At 43.3% G+C, this 22,971-nt stretch overlaps 1 protein-coding gene across 12 annotated transcripts in view; it reads left to right on the forward strand.

Annotated features, from left to right (window-relative positions):
* Positions 1-21,188, forward strand: part of tenm2a (teneurin transmembrane protein 2a) — a 214,887-nt gene extending 193,699 nt beyond the window's left edge. For all 12 annotated transcript variants that reach the window (XM_056382479.1, XM_056382482.1, XM_056382485.1 and 9 more), the window contains 22 exons: positions 240-450; positions 2,114-2,233; positions 3,650-3,911; positions 4,189-4,456; positions 5,744-5,887; positions 7,147-7,396; positions 7,839-7,859; positions 8,022-8,251; positions 9,709-9,863; positions 10,161-10,262; positions 10,583-10,756; positions 11,062-11,699; positions 12,001-12,176; positions 14,885-15,120; positions 15,218-15,514; positions 15,760-16,317; positions 16,446-16,715; positions 16,858-17,268; positions 17,402-17,512; positions 17,793-18,060; positions 18,491-18,621; positions 18,755-21,188. In XM_056382479.1, the coding sequence (XP_056238454.1) occupies positions 240-450; positions 2,114-2,233; positions 3,650-3,911; positions 4,189-4,456; positions 5,744-5,887; positions 7,147-7,396; positions 7,839-7,859; positions 8,022-8,251; positions 9,709-9,863; positions 10,161-10,262; positions 10,583-10,756; positions 11,062-11,699; positions 12,001-12,176; positions 14,885-15,120; positions 15,218-15,514; positions 15,760-16,317; positions 16,446-16,715; positions 16,858-17,268; positions 17,402-17,512; positions 17,793-18,060; positions 18,491-18,621; positions 18,755-19,492 (5,771 nt within the window). In that variant the 3' untranslated portion in view covers positions 19,493-21,188. The remainder of the gene's footprint in view (positions 1-239; positions 451-2,113; positions 2,234-3,649; positions 3,912-4,188; positions 4,457-5,743; positions 5,888-7,146; positions 7,397-7,838; positions 7,860-8,021; positions 8,252-9,708; positions 9,864-10,160; positions 10,263-10,582; positions 10,757-11,061; positions 11,700-12,000; positions 12,177-14,884; positions 15,121-15,217; positions 15,515-15,759; positions 16,318-16,445; positions 16,716-16,857; positions 17,269-17,401; positions 17,513-17,792; positions 18,061-18,490; positions 18,622-18,754) is intronic.
* Positions 21,189-22,971: the final 1,783 nt, after the last annotated feature.

Below are 22,971 nucleotides of genomic sequence, written 5' to 3' on the forward strand. Positions count from 1 at the left end.
AGTTTGTTGGTAAAGGTGACAGGGACGATAGAGGAAAAATAATGAATTGAAAAAAAAAGAAATAGAAATAAGATAGAGGTCTCATGAGAAGAGCCCTCACTACATTTTGGCAAAATTTTATGGCAAAAGATTATCAAAATATTACATCAAGAATAGAAGAAGCAGGGGCAGCTATTTTCCCATTTCTTGCTGCTCCTACACCCCATCCTCATCATTGCTCTTTCCCTCCCTCCTGTCAGATGGACTAACAGACTGCATGGACCCAGACTGCTGCATCCAGAGCCCCTGTCAGAACAGTCCACTATGCCGCGGCTCCCGGGATCCTCTGCAAGTCATCCAGCAGAGCCCCATGTCCCAGCCCCATGTCCGCTCTTTCTACGACCGCGTCAAAATGCTTGTCGGTCGGGACAGTACCCACATCATCCCTGGGGAAAACCCGTTCAACTCCAGGTACGGCAGGAGGCACACACGAACAAAAGCACCTAATGGCACGCTATTAATATCCATGCCACCACTGGTATCCTAGACAACAGGAGACTCAGACGCATATAGAATATCAGACCATAACCTTAAAGAGTATGACAAAGCTGACCTCAGACTTCACACTTCTAAGTGCAACTTTTCAAAATATAAGCATCAAACTTTCAGCTCATGATAGTGTTGTCTCTTCTCTGATAGGTGTCAGACATGTAGCGTAGTGATAACAATGCCTGAAAAACACAGTGAAATGGCAACTGCCGCATCTTTATCTGCAGAGGACGAGGAAGAAATGAATTAGACCGAAGTTTAGCCAAGTATGGTATTGCTCTATTTTATATAATGGCAAGTGTTAGCTAATCACCTCAAATAGTTTTTATCAGATAAATGTATGTATTTATCCATGAGTGCTGGTTGAGTCATCAAAAATATTTTAGCATTTCACAGGAAAAGAAAAGAGAGGGTTTTGATATATGAACACTCAAAAATGCATTCTTTTGGATATATTTGACATACAGTATTTCAACAAAATAGTGATTAATGCAACAATTCCAGATAAGAACTTGAGACATCATTCATTGTTTTCTCTTATTTTCATCATTTAGAACAGTGGCTCTCAAACTTTTTCATATCAAGGACCCATGAACTGACACAAATTAGACCACAGACCCCCATCTGATAAGATTTTGTCTCAGGGTCCCCTATCTGATAAGATTTTTGTTTTTATTTATTACAGAAGGTGTTTGAAAACGATGGCCAAAATAGTCACACAGTCTGATACTGTGTTACTTGTGGATGGAATTATAGTGAAAATAAATGATTCCCCTTTTTGCTGGGGACCCCCAGGAACCTCTTCAAAGACTCCTGGGGTACTTGTTGAGTAGAGTAGAGAGTACTTGTTGTTTTTTCTTTGCATTTGCCAGGAAAGTAACATTAAGAAATAGATTGTGCATGCCAGTGAGATTGCATGTTACTGATTAACACTGTGACGCCCTTAGGGGGTAAAACGTTACTTGAAAAATATTCAAACTTTAGATTCAGCACCACAAATATCAAACAGACTTTAGATTGGTCCACAGAGTCAGCCAAAACCTCAACAAATCCCAGAGCCAAAGGCAGACCAAGCCAAGATTCCCCCATAGATTTAGTAGAGCTGTGAAGCACAGCCCGTGGTGCTGGTTCTCGTCTGCATACATTTACACATGAGATGTTTCAAAGGAAATGACTCATCAAAGCGATGATACTCTGAAATGTTTAGATGTTATTCTATGTGTATCTGTTCTGTAGGACGAAGATACATGGGTGCCCCGACGCGCGCGCGCACACACACATACACATTCCTGCACACACACACACACACACACACACACACGCACAATAGTTCATTTTCCTACACACATATCCATCTACGTTGTCATGGTTTGTTTACATGATTGACGTGAGCTAATCTAAATGATGTGGGCTGCTGATTGTTTCTAATTAATGAGTGGTAGAAGACCAGAGCAATAAATGAATGAGCAAATTGGATGATTGAAAGATGGAGAGATTAATCAAACCAAATGATTGATGGTTAGGAAGATTGGGCTGATAGATTGACTATCGCTCCGTCACCCTTGTCTCCTCTGTCTTCTTCCAGTTTGGCATCTCTTATCCGGGGTCAGGTGCTGACTACAGACGGAACCCCTCTGGTGGGGGTGAACGTGTCTTTTGTCAACTACCCCCACTACGGATACACGCTGACACGGCAGGATGGAATGTATGTACAACAGCTACCCAGCATGCTTTGCTGAGACTCTGAAACTACCTCACCACATAGGCTGTATGATTAGACTAGATTAGATTAGATTAGATTAGATTAGATTAGATTGGATTGGATTGGATTGGATTGGATTGGATTAGATTAGATTAGACTGGATTAGGAAACTTTAATGATCCCTAGTGGAAACTAAGCTGTTGAAGCCGCAAATAATTTCATACAACAAAGAAAGGGGATTTCAAATAAGAGCAAAGTAAATCTATTTAGCAAGAACAACACAACTGAGAATTAAAACATTACAATTTCCGTCAGTGATAACTGAAATGACAACAAATTTACATTATTTACACAATTTACATGTGCACGGAAGTGTGAAAACAGTAGATAATAAGGTTTGTTTTCTTAAGTGATAATGATAATGTTTTATGTTTAATAAGTGCGACAGCAGAAGTTTTACTCAGTATAAATGTATGAATCTAAAAATAATGGCCATCAGAGAAACTTTTAAAACAAAAACAACCTTGAAACTGGTTTTTCAAGCACTGCAGTCCTTTGCATTAATAGCCCTATTTTGGTTAACCCACCTGATATGTTTTTCTATTTCCTCTTCAGGACTTCCAGTTTGCGTGGAGTTTTAGGCTGCTTTAATTTGACTCTCCTCCCTACAAGTTATACTGAATTTAAGTCTGGCTGACATCCGTAACATGCTGCTCCAACATCTGATCCACTGGTTCTTCAGACTGACCTCTGCTCATTATATGTGCAGTTTCTGTGTTTTCTGTCTCAGGTTCTTTAAGCACTCCTCTCCTCTTACCAATGGTTTCTTTACAGCCTTTTCTTCCAGTCAGGCCAAGCTGACGCTGAAACATCTGAACTTCTGGTAACATTTAATTGACCTTGTGTTTCAGGGGCAGTTACTCACTAGTTTCACAGACTTGTGAGCATGTTCTGATGTCCCTGTCTGACCTCGTTTCGTTTTGATGAGTGTTCTTCTTTTTCAGTTGTTAGAGGCTCTCGGCCACAGGACTTACAATTTTGTCATAAGAAATGTGAATGTGTATATATTCTAATCATTTTCTCGCAGCTGTTAACCATAACTTGGTGACAAAGGGGTTAAAGGAGAAGACCTACTGTACTGAAATCCAGCGCTCTAACACTGATGTTCATGTTTCAGACCTATAACTGTTGTCTAGAGTGACTGTCTAGACAAGTGTGTTTTAAAAGTTTGCTGTGCCATAATGTTGAAATATTTATTCCAGGTGTTTTTTGGTGTTGAATTATTTCTAAAGCAGTGGAGTAAATATTAAATTAGACGAAGGCAAAAACTGACAGAGTATGAGTCCAAGTAAAAGTCCATCCACCACAGCACTCCCCACCTGTACCTTATTCCCATCCTCTTCTCGCAAACGTCTCCAGGTTTGACCTGATAGCTAACGGTGGTGCATCACTGACTCTGCGGTTCGAGCGTGCCCCCTTCCTGAGCCAGGAGCGCACCGTGTGGCTGCCCTGGAGCCAGTTTTATGCTATGGACACTCTGGTGCTTAAGACAGAAGAGAACACGATCCCGGGCTGTGACCTGAGCGGCTTCGTCAGGCCTGACCCTCTTGTGATTGCATCCCCTCTCTCCTCCTTCTTCAGCTCCAAGCCAGGGGAGAAACCCATCATACCGGAGACACAGGTGCAGTACCACTGACCTCTGGCAGCCGGTTAATCTTCCTTCTGGTTCCCTCGCTCTCACTCTCCTGTATGCCTGTCTCTTGTAGCTCTCTTTCTGCTTTCGCTTCCATAGCTTTTCCCCCATTTGTTCCCTCTTTCTCTATTTCTTTATTGCTTCCATTGTTTTTTCTCCCTTTTTTGTCCTTCAGCCGTCAGTGGAAGCGTGACCCCCATTACTCCCTCAGTCTCTAATCCCCCCTAATCCCTCTCTCCTGTCATCCCCTCTCTTTGTCTTCCAGGTGCTGCATGAGCAGATCGAGGTACCTGGCACCAGCCTAAAGCTGTGCTACCTAAGCTCCAGGACACAGGGTTACCGCTCCCTGCTCAAGGTGACCATGACTCCGGCCGTGGTGTCTATGGGCCTGCTGAAGGTTCACCTGATGGTAGCAGTGGAGGGCCACCTTTTCCAGAAGTGGTTCCACGCCTCACCCAATTTGGCCTATACCTACATCTGGGACAAGACCGATGCATATGGGCAGAGGGTCTACGGGCTTTCTGAAGCTGTTGGTGAGTAGGAGGGATGGATGGAGGAGAAGCTGTGTTGGAGAGGAGTTTCTTTTTCAGCCATGCAGTCACTGAATTGATTAGAAACTTCACCAGTAAGGCAGCACTGGCTCTGACAGAGGGAGAGAGTGCTAATTAGGAAGCTTGAAGGAGAGATAATACACCAGAAACCCAGCCCCCATCCACTACGCAGTATAGCCACATTTAAGTGCTTTTTTTTTTTTTTTTTTTTTCTTTTTTTTTTCTCCAGATGTCTATTTTTCATTGAGGCCGCGTGTGGTTCAGTCAGCCAGCCGTAACTGTGGTGAAGGGTTATTAGCCATCAGTGTGAGTTAGCAGTTAGCCACTGGAGCAGCAAGCAGGAGTCCAGGGGAGCCTCGGTGCTATTACATTCTGCTGTCACAGTCGCTCACAGATGCTGTCAGCCAAACACTGCTGTCAGGCCACAGATGCAGTGGACATCTGGGACTTCCGAGTGGACTAAAAATCATGAGGGGCATATGGTTTGTGAAATCACATTCACTCAAAGTTCCCCGGAGTAACTGTAATTTTACATTTCTCAAAGAAAACAAAGCACATACGTGGTTTGTGTTTGGGTTATGTTTTGCTAACTGTGGATACAGATGCAGGTACACTACATTATTGTTTGCAGTGAAGCTGAAAAGGTGCTGGCTATCGCATTCTCACTGTGACTCAAGTGGGAGTTGACGTGTTAACACACTTTTCCTTTTGACAAGTACGAACACAACAGCACGCAAATGCAGGCGCACATACAGTATGTACATATATACAAATACATGTATCCAAACAATCTCAAAAATAGTCTTGACGTACAGTGTCCTCCTCATGACAACTCATTTTCCCTGCTTGTACATTTATACAAATCTACTGAGTCTCTGTCGGCACATGTGCATGATTGGGACATAATGTTTCCACCAGCAGAGTTTTCACCGTGGTAACCGGCATGGCCTGTAGATTTAAAGGCCCATCAGGCAATCTGTCCAATTAACAAGGTTTTTAATTGATTTAGCAGCATGTGAGAGTGTTAGTTAGGTGTGAGTGCAAGGTTTGGTACAGGTGCTAACTAGTTTCTCTGTGTATCGCACGTTTCACAATTTAAATGAACTTGGGAGGTTATGCTCTGATTAAGTTTTTCATAGCCTCTCTTCCTGTGTTGTTCCTTTCATGTTCATGTTTCATGTTCATGTTTCATCCATTCATCACTTCTTCCTGTTTTCCATCTCTTTTTGTCTCTATTCCTCTGTTCCTCCTACCCTCACCTATGTATAGTGTCAGTGGGCTATGAGTATGAGTCCTGCGCCAGTCTCATCCTCTGGGAGAAGAGGACAGCCATTCTGCAAGGCTATGAACTTGATCCCACCAACCTGGGCGGCTGGTCACTCAACAAGCACCATATACTCAACACACGCAGTGGTATGTATACGTGCTCCCTGATATTGGCATAAAAATGAGCAGAGACTGTTCCAGTTTTCCCTTATTTTTTTTTTCTTCTACTTTATATTTAGACAATTCCCATGTGTAGCAGGTTTACAGTACAGTGTATATCTCACTAAACTTGCTATTGTCTTGGGGAGGGTGTAGAACACACTGAGCTTCCTGTGGTTCACATTGGTTTGCCAGGCACCTCTTTTTGCCTGTCAGTGGGGATTTTCGCAGGAAGAGCTTGTGTTCTCTCACCTAGTTTGACTCTCTCATCCACTCACGCCAGCCCCACTGAGTGAGCATGTACACACCGACCAATCAACAGAAAGCTACTAAAACAGAGCCTGCGGGTCGGGGAGTGGGGTGGGGGATGGGTGCAGCGGCACCTTTTCCAAAAACTGATTCAGGATCTCTGTGGCGGTGGGCGAGTGTTTCATCATCTACTATACCATTATCTACACTTTGTGCAGTAATGCTAAAAAGCATGGACAAATAAATGGGCTGATACACTGATGTTCACCTGCTGTGACAATCAGTGGACTAATGGAAAGGACAGAACTGAAGAACCAGTGGTGTATAGAGGTATTTTTTGAAGTGGGGGAATGCAGCCATACCTCCCTTGTCCTCATCACCTGATGTACAGTAATGTTTTTCCTGAGAATGATGCAATGCTACACCATCGTTCCTTGGCCAATAAAATGACTAATTTTATGACAAAATTGTTTATTAAAATAATATATATTAAAAAAACTGCACTGATGAAAGGAACACGCAAAATAACACGTCAGTAATAATAGAATATATGTTAAGAGTCTACAGCCATGCTAGCAGCTAAATGCTAACATCAATCACACTGACGATGATACGCTGATGTGTAGTAGGTATAACTTTGTGTCAATGTACCATGCTCATCAAGATAGTAAGCTCACATTTTGTCGTTGAACTTAAAGTGCAGAGGATGATGGGAATGTCATTGGTCTATTATTGGATGAAATAAAACTTCGACCTTTTGATGCCACACTTATTAGAATTCATCCTGTGGGGATGAATTTCATGGCAACGGATCCAGTGGTTGTTGAAATATTTCAGATTTGACCAAGTCAAAGTAGTGGATGCCACTAATATGGCTAAAAAATAGTATAAATAGTAAAAATACTAGCTTCTATTACTAATTCAGAATCTTATTAAAATCCTCTAACTGAAATAATGATCCCTGATCTATGTTTCTCTCCATCCTCTCTCCTGTTCAGGCATCCTCCACAAGGGCAGCGGGGAAAACATCTTTGTGACAGAGCAGCCCCCTGTAATCACGAGCATCATGGGAAATGGCCGGAGGCGCAGCATCTCCTGCCCCAGCTGTAACGGCCTTGCAGACGGCAACAAGCTGCTGGCGCCGGTTGCCCTGGCGATGGGCATAGATGGAAGCCTCTATGTTGGGGACCTCAACTTTGTACGCAGGGTCTACCCATCTATGAACACAACTGGCATCCTGGAACTAAGGTAAAACACCAAGTTAGTTATAGAAGGGAAAACGCAGGAAAAGAAAGTAAAAGAATAATGACTGAGAAAGCAGATTGGGATTTTTTTTTTTGATGTTGCAAGAAAAATACTGATAGAGAGAAGAAGGGCGGGTTGGATTAAAGTAAGATGGCAGGAGAGGAGGAGGAGGAGGAGAAGACTGCATGTTTTCAGTACATAGAACATGTAGGATTGTATCCTCTCTTGAAATAGAAAGAATAAGGTGAGACACAGGGGATGACAAGTTTGAAGCAGAATTATACACCGTACTAGATACCATTTCTCCGGGGTGTTTTTACCCATGTTTAAATTTTGCTGTTCACACCACAGCCAGCTTTGTGTTGCTCTCTGCAGGCTGCTCTCTACAGACTGTGTAAATTAACATTTGTTTTGTTGTGCTTTTATCTCACTTTCTCCCTTGAAGGAACAAAGATTTCAGACACAGGTAAGATCCTTATAACGATAAATTAAAAGTTTCGAGTACACATTCCAGAAACAATAGCAAAAGTCCTTAAAAAAACATCTTCCCTGAAAATATTAAAACAAGCTATTCAGTGGCATATTAATGACAATTTTTTTTCTTTTTTTCTTTTTTTTGGCACCTTAGTAATAACCCAACCCATAAATACTTCCTGGCTGTGGATCCAGTATCAGGGGCATTGTTCATCTCAGACACCAACTCACGACGAATTTATCGTGTTCGGTCACTAACTGGAGGCCGGCTTCTCTCAGACAACGCAGAAGTGGTGGCTGGAACAGGGGAGCAATGCCTGCCCTTCGATGAACGCTGCGGCGATGGCGGCAAAGCCACTGAAGCTACGCTTATGAGTCCCAAAGGTGAGCCACCAGCAAAAGGTCCACAAAATGAATCACCAATGATTTTGATAACCCAATTATCCTTTTAGCCAGTTATCAAGCAGAAATTCTGTTAAAGAAAACATTTTCTAGTTTTCTTTAATAAAATGGGAGGGTTTGCTGTTTTTTATTATAATTTTTTCATCCTTATAAAATAAGACATTTGAAAATGTAGCCTTGGGTTGTTAGAAATAAAGTTCAATAATGCCAGTGGGTCCAATAACCTATGTATTATTCTATTTCATTCTTTAGCTTTTTATGTTCAAATGATGAATGAAACTGGCCCTGGTGATTTTCTCTTTTTGAAAGCTGTTTCTCAGGCAGAAGCACTTTGTTCAAGATCTCTCGTTCAATACACAAGATATATAAGATGAAGGCCTCTTAAATTAAACGTGATCATAATATTGTTTTTTTTTATTTCTTACTGCACCCAATCTTATGACTCAACTAAAGCAGGACGGAGACAGAAGGAGGTTATAAACCGGGTTAATGTTAAACTTGTTAATGGAATTATTTTTGTGGCTCATTTGATTGTGGAACATTGTGACACCAAACTGTCAAGGATGTCACACTGTCACATTTCCTGTCAGTGACACAAGTGTGTGTACATGTGGGACCACAGAGGTTAGTATATATATACAGCGTGTGTGTGTGTGTGTGTGTGTGTGTGTGTGTGTGTGTGTGTGTGTGTGTGTGTTTGTGGTTGTGGCGAGAGAAGATGGGAGAGATAGGTGAAGACAATGAGCCACTGATTCCTTCTTACCTGTCACAGGCAAAGTCAGCCAGCGCACATCAGCTTGCCCTCTCTCTCACTCTCTTTCTCTCTCTCGCTGCCCCTCCCTCTCCCCTCTCCCTCTCTCTCATTTACTCGGCGCCCTTTGCTGTATCCTCCATCTGTTGTTGTGTATCTCAGTGTGTCTAGAAGTTATTTTGGGGCACAGTTTCCTTGAACAAACACACCTGTCTGAATGCCTGCTGCCTGTTAGACCAACAAGGCTGACACTGCACCACTGGTAAACAATAGGAAAGGGAAAGGTAAAAAAAACAACCAAAAAAAACAAATGAAAAGTGGAAAGGTGTGGATGACAAGGAAAAAGAAAGTGAGAGGGAATGAAGGAAGCAAGTAGAGTGCAACAGATCACATGGCTTTTTAAAGACTCTGCTTGCAGTCTACAATTGCCCTGTGGGAGGAGCATGAGCTCAGCTCCGCATCCCGATGACTCACCCCAAAACTAACACTTCTCTAACACTTCAGTGCTCGTTCCATTACTTTGTTCCCTCTCATTCAATGAAACACTGAGCAGTTCAGCTGTCAGGGCTGCTATCTGTTTTCAGCTGGTGGAGAGAGTGAAGTTTAATTGACTTAAAATGTCTATCGGTTGCCTGCAGTGTTTGAGTTATGAGTCGTCACTCACGGTGTTCATCTCCGCTTTTGACAGGTATCGCTGTGGATAAAAATGGACTGATGTACTTTGTGGATGCCACCATGATCCGTAAAGTGGACCAGAACGGCATCATCTCCACTCTGCTCGGGGCCAACGATCTGACCGCCATACGGCCACTGAGCTGTGACACCAGCATGGATGTCAGCCAGGTATGACGGTTAGGGAGGAAGTACAGAAGCGACGAGAGGTGATAGCACAATAGATGATGATCTAACGGCCCTGTGAGTGCTGAGCTATGACGGTTGCGTGGAGACGAGCCAGCCAGGAGGTCAGGGAGGGACTGATTTAGGGGGGGATTAAAGAGTCCATCGATAAATGAATGAATCAAAAGAGAATGAGGACCGCAGTCACTTAAAACGTTGAAGAAGAGACCTTGGCGTCCTTTCAAAAATTCCTCCCTCTGCGTAGACATTGTCTCATGTATGACTTCTGTTCCTGCCCACCAGGTGCGTCTTGAGTGGCCCACGGACTTAGCAGTGAACCCCATGGACAACTCTCTCTATGTCCTGGAAAACAATGTCATCCTACGCATCACTGAGAACCACCAGGTCTGTACCACGAGATTGCAAACCCCTTAGGGTGGACACTCACTATGGGGCTTTGACAGGATTTAGTCCCAATTAGGCTTTCTCTGGCCAATTTAGAAGTACAAGTTCCAATTCTAACATAGTTTCCAAAGTTTTACAGCGGTGACAACATTACTGATTAATTAACGTTAAGAATATTCTACTTTCTGAAATCTTACTTCATTATGGAAAGTTTCATCTGCACTCTTTCAATAGCAAACTGCTGCTAACATCCCTGTGTTTTTGTGGCATTGTTACAGTTGTTTGATTGTAGATGTAACATTTTCCATTGTCACCTACAGGTGAGCATCATTGCAGGACGGCCCATGCATTGTCAAGTGCCAGGCATTGACTACAGCCTCAGTAAGCTGGCTATCCACGCTGCCCTGGAGAGCGCCACAGCCATCGCCCTGTCCCACACCGGCATCCTCTACATCGCTGAGACGGATGAGAAAAAGATCAACCGTGTCAGACAGGTACAGGATGGAGAAGAACAGGTCTTTGGCCGTCTGGTTGTTTTAGAATGAATTTATTCGACTGAAGTTATTTTCCCAGCTACTAAAATGGACTGCACAGCTGGTGGGGCTGTGTGGGTGTTTTTCTTTTTCTTTTTTTTTCATATCCCCAGACACTTTTAAAGTTTTCTAATCCTCTTTTTTGATAACTCAAAATTAATTTTACTTTTGGTAATACATTTTCCTTCATTGAGTTGTGACTTTTTTTCCTATGTCATCAATAACCGGCTCTCCTCTTCCATTTTTCTGTCCGTGCGTATTTTTAGGTGAGCACTAATGGAGAAATCTCTCTCCTGGCTGGTGCTGCCTCCGACTGCGACTGCAAGAATGACGTCAACTGCAACTGCTTCTATGGCGACGATGGCTACGCCCCTGACGCTGGCTTGAACTCCCCCACCTCCTTGGCTGTATCCCCTGATGGGACGCTCTTCATTGCAGACCTCAACAACATACGAATCAGAGCGGTGCGAGCCAATCGGCCTGGCCCTGCCGTATCGAGCGTGGGCTATGGAGGGTCTGCGCAGTATGAGGTCGCGTCACCAAGGGAACAGGAGCTTTATGTCTTCAATGGGGAGGGGCTTCATATCCAGACAATTAGCCTCGTGACTGGGGAGCCACTTTACAACTTCACATATGGTCCTGATGGAGAGCTGTCCATGCTGGTGGACAACTGCAACAATACGGTTAAAGTGAGGAGGGATGGTTTGGGCCAGGGAGGAGGAGCCGGCCTGCTCAGACTGGTGCTGCTGCCCGAGAATCAAGTAGTGACTCTGGGACTGGATCCCACAGGGGGGCTGCGTAGTGTGTCGGCCCTGGGCCAGGAGGTGGCTCTGATGGGCTACAGTGGCAACACGGGCCTCCTGGCCACCAAAGCTGATGAGACTGGATGGACCACATTTTACCAGTAAGTGTGTGATAGAGGAACATGTCTGAACATGTGTCGGTATGTTTCCACCATTTTTCTCTCTATCTGAAATTCAAAATGAAGTTTTGCAGGATTCATCTTGTATTGCATTCCCAATTATTAGAGCACCTAGCGCAGTGTACTTCTGCCCCCCAGTGTTAGCTTTTATAATTACAGCCAATTCCTACAAGAGGACCTGTTCTGTCCCTCTCTGGCAGTGACGTTTCAGAGTATATGCAGTGCAAGTACGAACACGTCCTTCCCTTGCCAGTAACCCTCCCTGCAATCTCCCATCTCCCAGGTACGACAGCGAGGGTCGCCTGACCAACGTGACATACCCCACGGGCATGGTAACGAGTCTCCACCGCGAGATCGAGCGCTCCATCAACATCGACATTGAGAGCTCCAGCAGAGACGACGATGTAACCGTCATCACCAACCTGTCCTCTGTGGAGGCGTCGTACACTGTGGTGCAAGGTAGAGACTCAGCACGTACAGGACATGCAGTGGAAAATGAACCGGTCATGAATTTTTAAATACTCGTTAAACTGCAGTGAAGGTGTGACACGAAGGTCGAGTCATAAACATAAGGAAATAGAGATGAAAATTAGATATAAATGACGTTCATTAATTATATTTTGAGTAGATAAAGGTTCATGTAATCCTGAAAATAAGTTAAAACAGGTCTTTTTATGTGGCATCCAAGCCTTGATGAGATACACCACTTTATCTTAGTATTCAAAAGCACAGCCGCCCTCTGTGATGCTGAATATGCCCCGGCCTGCCGACTCTAATTGAAAGTCTTGTAATTTTCACTCAGTTATGTGCATGCTCCAGGAGATTATTTTCCATCCCTACCCACAACCAGCCCTCTCTCACTCCCTCTCATGGAATAAAATTACCAATATATAGTTGTTAATCCCAGCTGGGATCATCCTGCTTTTGAATATCATCACAGCAAAATTCATTAACTCATGTAGAGTGAATCCTCCTCATCCCTCAAGCTTTCTCCTCACACACACACACATACACACACACACACGCTGACATACAAATACAGCTCTCAACCAGTTCCCATGATCCCTGAGCTTATTTGGTCTGCTTAGAGAGGGAGAAGAAGAAGGAGGAGTATAATTGTCTCCTTTCTCTTGACCAGCACAAGTGGCGGTGACAGAAGTATGAAAGCAGACTGTGGGCTACTAAAGTCTGAAGGCCTCAGAGAGAATAAGTTGTAGATGTATTCAGTGATCCACCTGGGTTGCAGAAGGAGAAGGGGAGAGTTGTTCATGGAGCTGTAAGTCATTTAAGGTTTCCGCCGCACTGTGTGGGCTTCAGCACGGCTCTCTGCTGACATACTCACTTAACCATCTCCTTCTCTTTCCACTCTTTCTCGCTCTCTTCATTAACTCCTGCACAGTGCATTCTCCGTTGGCCCTCAAGCTCTCATTTCTCTCTCTCTGTCTCTCTCTCTCTCTCTCTCTCTCTCTCTCTCTCTTGTTCTCGCTCTCCCTCGCTTCTGTTTTATTACAAGGTTGTTCAGACAGAGAGAGCAGAGAAGATTTATCTAAAGGCTGTTGCTGCCAAGTCAATGGAAAAAGCTTCACTTGTCTGTTTGAGGCATTGTTAAAATGTGCCTCGAGCTTTATTACAAATTGGCCTTATGGATTACTGTCATTGATGGCAGGGGCTTCAAAGGGAGACACCATCTGATCCCCTCACCTTTTGTACATGAAATAAAAATAAACAATAAAAAAAGCTCACCCCCTCTGCATCTGCCAGATATCTCTGCGCTGAAAACAACTTTATCTCACTTTCAATCATTTCAGTGTGATCAAGACGCCTGTTTTCAGACATCAGAGGAAAAATGTAGCCTCAGCATTAGACATGGGCTTATCTGTTTCCATTCTTGTGTTTGAGAGTGAGTCATTAAATTGTAGCAATGGAGAGATTGTAGAATGATCAGTTTAGCCAGACAATTTTTATTCAGGAGATTTTTTGAGTTTGTAGGAACAGGAATCAGTTCCATAAATATTTTATGGACATGATCTGGTTCTTACTGTCATGAGCCTCTAGGCTTACAACTGGAATTTCCCATTTTCTAGTAAACGTATGTGTATGGGTAAAAGGGTGTACTGCACCTTCACACATGTACACATTCAATTTAGTTTTCCTTGTATCATCAACTGCTCTCCTACAACACTGGAGGTCTATCACATGCTGGTGGGCATGTTGCCAGAGGCGGCTGTTCTATCAGACTTGTTGTCTCTGATTGGCTGGTTGGGTTTAAAGTGGGATTCTGTGTGATAAAGGCTAGAGTAAAAATCTGGGTCTGTCAACAGTGCCCTTACTCCAGCGCTGTCTTTAGCTGCAGGTTGTTTTGTCTCACAGGATTAGGAGCTGAAGCCCAAGAGTCGAAGGCTTATGCAATTTTTCCCTGAACTCAATGAAAAATACTGTGAGGTTGAACAAATCATGCAACGCTAAGAAAAAGAGCCACAGTTCTAAGAGGTTTTGACTGAACTTAATTAGGCCACAAAATAATGTGATATCAATGAGAAAGACAATTAAAAAATTGATATTTTTAATACAGTTTATGGGGATGGCACTATCCAATTTTACAGGTAAGGGTGGTCCTGTGTATCCTGTGTCTGTTGATAGGACAGGAATCTAACGCTCCGAGCCTTTCTTCTGGATCCCAAGGTTTTGACCAGCTATTATTGTTTCTTTTCAAATCCCCTTAAATGTCTTTTTTTTCTCATAAAAGGGACAATTTTACTGAAAAAAATGTATTGACGTATCCCACCTCATCCCATAACCATGTGCCTGTACCCAATGGCCATTTCCTACTTGTCAAACACACACCCCCACACAGTTTTTATTATGGTTTCCATCACATGGATACGTCCAGGTCATTAACTCAGCAAGGAAATTTCCTTTCTAGTCTAGTCTGGTACTTTTTTATGGTACAAATTTTTTCCCCTAAATTGAGGGAGCACTGAGGCAGTCTGTTTTGTTGACTATGTCTGAACCCAGTCAAATGCTTCTGGTTATAGATTTGCTGGGTTTGGGTCTGACATTCCTTCTGAAGTTGGCAGTATATGAACACAGAGACTTGAAGTTTCCTGTGCCTCTTTGACTTATTGCCTTGCCTATCTTACGATACGTTTATTTTTCTCCAACTACAGACCAGGTGAGGAACAGCTATCAGTTGTGCAACAACGGGACCCTGAGAGTGATGTACGCCAATGGGATGGGCATCAGCTTTCACACAGAGCCGCACATCCTGGCAGGTTCTGTTAGCCCAACGATTGGTCGGAGGAACATCACCCTGCCCACGGACAACGGCCTCAACTCCATTGAGTGGCGTCTGCGCAAGGAGCAAACCAAGGGCAAGGTCACCGTTTTTGGCAGGAAGCTAAGGGTGAGTTGTTTTTAACCTTGTTTACATCCAAATATTTACCACATCTTCAATATTTGCATTAAAATGTAACTCAGAAATATTTTCCTTTTTTCTTCAGGCTCACGGGCGCAACCTCCTCTCCATTGACTTTGACCGCAACACACGCACTGAGAAGATTTACGATGACCACCGCAAGTTCACACTGCGCATCATGTACGACGCTCAGGGCCGCCCAGCGATGTGGTTGCCCAGCAGCAGTCTGGCAGTGGTCAATGTGTCCTATTCGACCACCGGACAGCTTGTTGGGCTGCAGAGGGGGAGCATGAGTGAGAGGACCGAGTTTGACCCCCAGGGACGCATCCTGTCTCGTTCTTTTGTGGACGGGAAGGTGTGGAGCTACAGCTACCTTGACAAAGTAAGTACATTTATCTTTGACATTGTCATTTCAGAGTAGAAACTTACCAAAGCAAGGCCATAGCAGGAAAGAGAAGTCATTTGGATTGCAGAATTGAGTGACATAATACATAATTTTCACGGTTATGAAGATTCAAATTTGTCATCTGAGAGAAAATGACTCCTGGTGCTATTTCACAGGAGGCAAGTCACCCATTGATAATGCTATTATATTAATCCATATTTTGCATCCCTCTCTTTTTCCAGTCCATGGTGCTGCTCCTGCAGAGCCAAAGACAGTATGTCTTTGAGTTTGACGCCTCAGGTCGGGTCACAGCTGTCACCATGCCCAGCGTGGCCCGCCACACCATGTTCACACACGTGTCAGTCGGCTACATCCGCAACACCTACAACCCCCCAGAGAGCAATGCCTCCATAATCCATGACTTCTGCGAGGACGGCAGACCACAGGCCACGCATTACCTCGGCACCGGCCGCCGTGTTCTCTACAAGTACGGCAAGCTGGCAAAGCTGTCAGAGATCGTGTACGACAGCACGGCCGTCACTTTCGGTTATGATGAAACAGCTGGTGTGCTTAAGATGGTCAATCTGCAGAGCGGGGGCTTCTCGTGCACCATCCGCTACCGTAAAATGGGCCCGCTTATCGACAAGCAGATCTACCGCTTCAGTGAGGAGGGAATGGTCAACGCAAGGTTCGACTACACCTACCATGACAACAGCTTCCGCATCGCCAGCATGAAGCCAGTCATCAGCGAGACGCCACTTCCTGTTGACCTCTACAGATATGACGAGATCTCTGGAAAGGTGCAGAAATTTGTCTCTTTTTTTTTTTTTTAACAACATTCTTTAACCTACAAAACAAACTGTCTATAAATGTCCTTTGGCTGTCAGAGCACTCACCTTTTCACTAAACCTTTCCCTCCCTTCTATAGGTGGAGCACTTTGGAAAGTTCGGGGTCATTTACTACGACATTAATCAGATCATCACCACGGCCGTTATGACACTGAGTAAGCATTTCGACACCCACGGTCGCATCAAGGAGGTCCAGTACGAGATATTCCGCTCACTTATGTACTGGATGACGGTGCAGTACGACAGCATGGGACGGGTGGTGAAGAGAGAGCTCAAAATCGGGCCCTACGCCAACACCACTCAGTACCGCTATGATTATGACGGAGACGGCCAGCTCAGCGGCGTCAAGGTGAATGTTCTGTCTTTAGAACCTGACACACGAACTGCAGTCTGTCACTGACTGTGGTCATGTTGTTGTCAGAGAATAGTTATGGTTCTTACAGAGGAAAAAATAGTTATGTCCCATTTATAAGTCTCATTGTTTTATCCAGGTGAACGACTGGTCTACCTGGCGCTACAGCTACGACCTGAACGGTAACCTCCATCTTCTGAATCCCGGGAACAGCGCCCGGATCTTGCCGCTCCGCTATGATCTCAGAGACCGTATCACGCGCCTGGGAGATGTCCAGTATCGTGTGGATGAAGATGGCTTCCTCAGCCAGCGCGGTTCGGACGTCTTTGACTATAACTCCAAAGGTCAGCTACTGCGGGCCTACAATCGTGGTCCTGGCGGCTGGAGCGTCGTGTATCATTACGACGGGCTGGGCCGCAGGGTGTCCACAAGGAACAGCCTGGGACAACACCTTCAGTTCTTCTACGCCGACCTCAACCACCCAACCAGGGTCACACACATCTTCAACCACTCCAGCTCAGACATCTCGTCGCTCTACTATGACCTACAGGTAGGCGTGGGTGGACAGATGTGAGATGTGCCATATCCTCCAATATCCTGTCCCTATATTTCAGCATATCAGCAAAGACCTTATTCTGAAACACGATATGAATGTACTGAATTTCTGACTGTCTCATGATCAGGGACATTTGTTCGCCATGGAGGTGAGCAGCGGGGAGGAATACTACATAGCCTCTGACAACACCGGCACACCACTGGCTGTCTTCAGCAGCAATGGACAGATGATCAAACAGGTAATACACAAAGTAACCTTGAATCTCTTTATTTGCAATAAATTACAGCCACAAAAATCATGTTGTTGCTCCTTTATTGACCAATAAACAAGTAGAATTGGCAGAAACAACAAGAAATCCGCATATGGAGAAGGCATCTGGCAAAGTGTCCTTGTACAAGGCTAAATCCTGATCAGCTCCAGGGACGCTGTTCTGTAACTCACCTCATGTTGTGAGCCTTTGCATCGCAGGAAGCACCAAGAAACATTAAAAGCAAACTGAGTATGCTTGTTTCACCCAGGTGCAGTACACAGCCTACGGAGAAGTGTACCTGGACTCTAACCCAGAGTTCCAGCTGGTGGTGGGTTTCCACGGCGGTCTCTACGATCCCTTGACTAAGCTGGTCCACTTTACCCAGCGGGACTATGATGTATTGGCTGGACGCTGGACCTCGCCTGACTACAGCATATGGCCCAAGATAGGGAAGGATCCCTCTCCATTTAATCTTTACATGTTCAAGAACAACAACCCCCTCAGTGACATGCTGGATGTCAAGAACTATGTCACAGGTAACAGAGAAATATGGACTAATATGGTGAAAATGTTTAATATTCTACATGATTTAGCCATTTTTATGCTTTCTAAAACATTATATTTACAGAGCAAATGTACAGAAATACAGGTAAAACCCTTGGTGCACAGATAATTTTAGTTCACTCAAGAACAAGCCAAACTTCGCTTGTAATGACATTGTCACTGATATCTCTGATGTTCAGGAGAAGCAAATTGTTACGGACAAGATAGTTTATGCAAGGAACACTGGAGTGCAGATGGCACAGTGGCTGATAGCGTTATGTAGCACCAGCTGAGTCACAGAAGCAAACACTCTTTCTTTTTCTTTTTTTTTTCTTTTACTGTATATGATGAAAAATGATTCATTTGCCATTGGTTTAACTTTGTCATTCAGCAAAGTCATTTCTCTCCTGTCTGCTGCTGTAGATGTGAAGAGCTGGCTGGTGATGTTTGGCTTCCAGCTCAGTAATATAATCCCAGGGTTCCCTCGACACTCGCTCTACTTTGTGGAGCCACCGTACGAGCTGCAGGCCACCCAGCACTGCGAGAACGGACAGGTATGACCCACTGTGCAAAAGAAAAAAAATTAATAAAAATAAGTAGTAACCCTATTACAGTGATTTATTTTATAGTGATTTAGCCTCTGTTATGAATTTTTATGTTAATACTTTGTCCAACTTCTCCATGTAGCTGATCACTGGGGTGCAACAGGCAGCAGAGCGTCACAACCAGGCTTTCATGGCCCTGGAGGGTCGTCTCCTCAACAAGGAGCGTCGCAGGCGAAAGGACAAGCCAGGTCACTGGTTCGGCACCAGCACCCCAATAATAGGTCGAGGAGTAATGCTGGCATTGAAAGAGGGCCGAGTGGTGGCTGGCGTGTCAGCTTTGGCCAGTGATGACAGCCGCAAAGTGGCTCTGGTGCTCAACGGCGCCCAGTACCTTGAAGGCACCCATTACACCCAGGACGGGAAGGACTGTCACTACTTTGTGAAAGTTGGCTCTGCAGACAGTGACCTGTTGACCCTGGGGCTCACAAATGGGCGTAAGTCACTGGAGAGTGGTATCAATGTTACAGTGAGCGGCCGGTCAAGAAGAGGAGTGACTGTAGAGTTTGCAGTTCCGTCATTAGTACTGAGTGTTCGGTACGGGCTGGCCGTGGACGTGGTGGATGAAGAGAAGGTAAGACTGTTGGAGCTGGCCAGGCAGAGAGCCTTGGCCGGGGCCTGGGCCAAGGAACAGCAGAGGGCCAGAGATGGGAAGGGAGGCAGTCGCCTCTGGACGGAGGGGGAGAGACAGCAGCTCCTAACGACAGGTAGAGTACAGGGCTACGATGGTTATTATGTGTTGCCTGTGGAGCAGTATCCAGAACTGGCTGACAGCAGCAACAACATCCAGTTCCTCAGACAGAACGAGATGGGCAAGAGGTAACAGCCCACCTGAACTTGCTTGAAGGGCAGACTCTTCCCTCTTTCCCACTTTCACTTCTCTAAATCCTGCTCCTTTTTCCTACCCAGCCTCCTCGACCCTACTCCTCTCAAAACCCATGGAGAATTAACCAACAAATGGGGTTACTCACGGAACGCTGCAGGGACTTTTGAAAAGAATGACTTAACAGAAAACATATTATTGTTAATTTTACTGCCACAGGCAAAAAATTTAAAGTTTAGTCAAACGGTTCTTTTTTTGAAAAAACTTTGAACAACTGAAAAAGCACTGAAGAACTTTGAGAACTGTTGCTTAATGAATAAGAAGATTCCCCTTTTTAAAAAAGATAGTGATATTTTCGCCCATATTTTTTGGGTCACACTGAGAGCGGCCATGACAGCTACTGAACACACGGTGGAGTTGTGATGTGCTGGTATCTGCAGTGAAGGCTTGTCTGTCTCTAATAGACACTGAAGGCAAAGGGACCAAAGTGGAGGCAAAGCCACTCCAGAGAGCAGCCATTACAACTACACGTCAACAGAGGACATCATAAAACAGTGACAGACAAGGCAAGGTTGAAAGATCGTCCAATATTATGAGTCGTCTCCCTGTCTCAGGCCTCCCATCGTCCACCACGGACCAGTCCTCTGCTGCCGAGGCAGCGCACATCCAACCAAGCAACACACGAGCTAACGGCATCCTCGAACAAATCCAAGCTGTTAACGAACTAGAAAATAAACTTTTTAAAAAAACAAAGTCAAAAAAAGTGATGGCTATATTTGTGGACAGTGGTATCACACAGCATTGTTTATTTTGAAATGGGGAGAAGAATCATATTGCTACATATGTGTCTGACTACACTAAATTTCAGGATGTTGCGTATACTGTAGATGCCGTAGTTTTGTACGTTTCAGTCGCGGTAGAATTGTGAGACTTTCACCAAGGCACTTCTGTACAGAACGATCGAACACACCACTCACAGAGTCCGGAAAACATGCTAAGTTAGTATTTATTTTATTTTATTCTTTTTTATTTATTTATTCTTAGTACTATATGACAATCATGAATGAGTCACCAGTTCTATTCGAAATGAACATTAATGGATGAGTTTATTTTCTTTTGTAAAATATGTATGAAATGTTCATTTTGTTTTTGTATTAATTTCAGTTTGCTGCCAGGGCAAATAATAGTCACTCTCAAAAAGAATAATTTATGTAATAAAGTGTTTTAAAAAAAAAAAAAAAAAAAAACGGTTTATACTTTAAATAAAGTCTTTAAAACTGTGAAATCTGTTTTTTCGAAATATATTTCGATGTACAGTGTATAGACCTACCTTTATGCAGCACAGTAGAATATTGTTCAGAATATCAAGTTTTATATTTCTAAGAGGAAGTGGCTTGTAATGTGCAAAATCTTTAGCTGGTCTTAATACTCTAGAGTTTTGTGGCACTCTAATATTCCATATCTACAATATCAGTCCCCAGTTTGTTGTTTTTGACTGTTTTTTTGTTTGGAAGCAGAGATGTTTCTGTCCTAGATCCCAACAGCAGTAGCAGTAATGGATCCCTCTCACTGTGAAGAGACTCGTGCTGGATGTCATAATGTACCAAATCAGTATTATCAAAGGATGATTCTTATACATTCACTGAAACGAGACTCTTCTGAGAACCTTATCAATAAAACATAATTGTTTACTTCATCTGAGCACTGTGTACTTCACTTTCATCTCATTTTTGTGTTTGAAGACTATTGATGTTCCTGTTGCAGTAACAAATTCCACCAGACTTGACTGACACACATTTACATTAGTTGCATTTCAAAGCAGTGTCTGGAGTATTGTTGCTACGGCTCCATTGATTAAAACTCTTTCTCTTTGTTGCTCATGCATCAGTCTCACTGATACAGTATATTTTTCCTTCAGATATTTTTGTTTGAAAAATTAATACATAAATGACACCAATGCATGTCAGTAAACAACAACTCACTACCAATGTTTTTCTCACTCGCAGTAATAAACACATACAGTACATGGGGGGGCAATAATTTTGACACTGACTGTTTATTGATTCCAATGTGCTTTTGAGTGGCCATTAAAACCACCCCTGTTAACTCTCTTCTATTGGATGTGATGCTTCATGCCCTGTCAGCACTGGTGAAAGAGATTTAAGGGTCTTTAACTAACATTTCAATGGATTAAATGACTATGAATAATGTGAAAGCAGTCGCTTGTAGGTAGGGAGTAGACCTTTTTCACAGCAGACATTTTGGCATGTCATGGCGGGAAAAAGCACATTGATAATATTATTTATGTGAGGTCGTTTTCACTGTGTTCCTAATGAGATGAAAAACAGCAAAAAAAAACCAAAGAAAAAAAGCAGGTGAATATTGTACCTACATTCATCAAGTGGCCCCGGATATGACTCGACTCTAAATGAACGCTAATATTTCTCCATGATTTGTGACTTGCAACAGTTTGCTAACACTGTTCACTGTTCAACTTTGAATGTGATAATGTGTCAATGTTGTGTTCACAGCCTGTTTCTGCTGCCCTCAGGTGGCCAATTAAAAACAGTTATTACAGCTCTATGTAAAAGTACCAATACCACGCTACCCATGATGTGTAACTGTAAAGTACACAACTTTAGCAACAAAACATACTTAAAGTAACAAGTGTAAAAGTACTCATTTTGCAGAATGGCCCATGTCAGTGTTAAAATATAGTCAGTGCTTTAATATTGTAGTTGGTTAAGATAGGGTTAATTTTGACTTCATTTACTGTTGAGTAGTTGAATCTATAGATATGAATCATATTTTAGAAACTGGTCCTTTGTTTTGTATTTAAACTTTTAATCTGAAAAGTAAATGCACCGGTCAAATAAGTGTAGAGGTACAACATTTCCCTCTGAATCGTATTGTAGTGCTAAGGAGTATAAAATGGAAATACTCAAGTAATTCAAAATGATACAGTGCTTAAAGTAAATGTATTTTCCACTATTTAGGAAGCCATCTTGTAATTTATTCCCTTGCCAGTTTTGCGTAAATTTGTCTCTCCAGTGATTTACTTACTACGTACTGACTTAGTTTAACTTTTGTGAAACATATTGTTAATGCATCAGGCAGGTTGCCGTGTTGCAACCAACATCCTGTACTAGCAGCTGTGTTATAAATAGCTGCATGGATCTGAACAGGCCCAGACCTCTGCAGTATACTGCTCTATGATACATCTATACTCTACTTTAACCTCCCACTCACCACTCAGACACATGTATCCTGCTGCAATAAACACTGCTCACAAAGCTTTCCATTTCATGGGAATAAATTATTTTAATGCAAGATTCTCTTCTAAAGCAAAAAAAAAAAGAAAAGGCATTTAACATGTAATTTGGTTTATTCTGTTCAGCAATCACAACTTTTTTTTTTCATATTTTTCAGTTTTATCTCCAAGGTATGTAATAAAAATAATATTGGAATAATTTTTCATA

Source organism: Seriola aureovittata, chromosome 8 (assembly GCF_021018895.1).
Source record: "Seriola aureovittata isolate HTS-2021-v1 ecotype China chromosome 8, ASM2101889v1, whole genome shotgun sequence".
NCBI lineage: Eukaryota > Metazoa > Chordata > Actinopteri > Carangiformes > Carangidae > Seriola > Seriola aureovittata.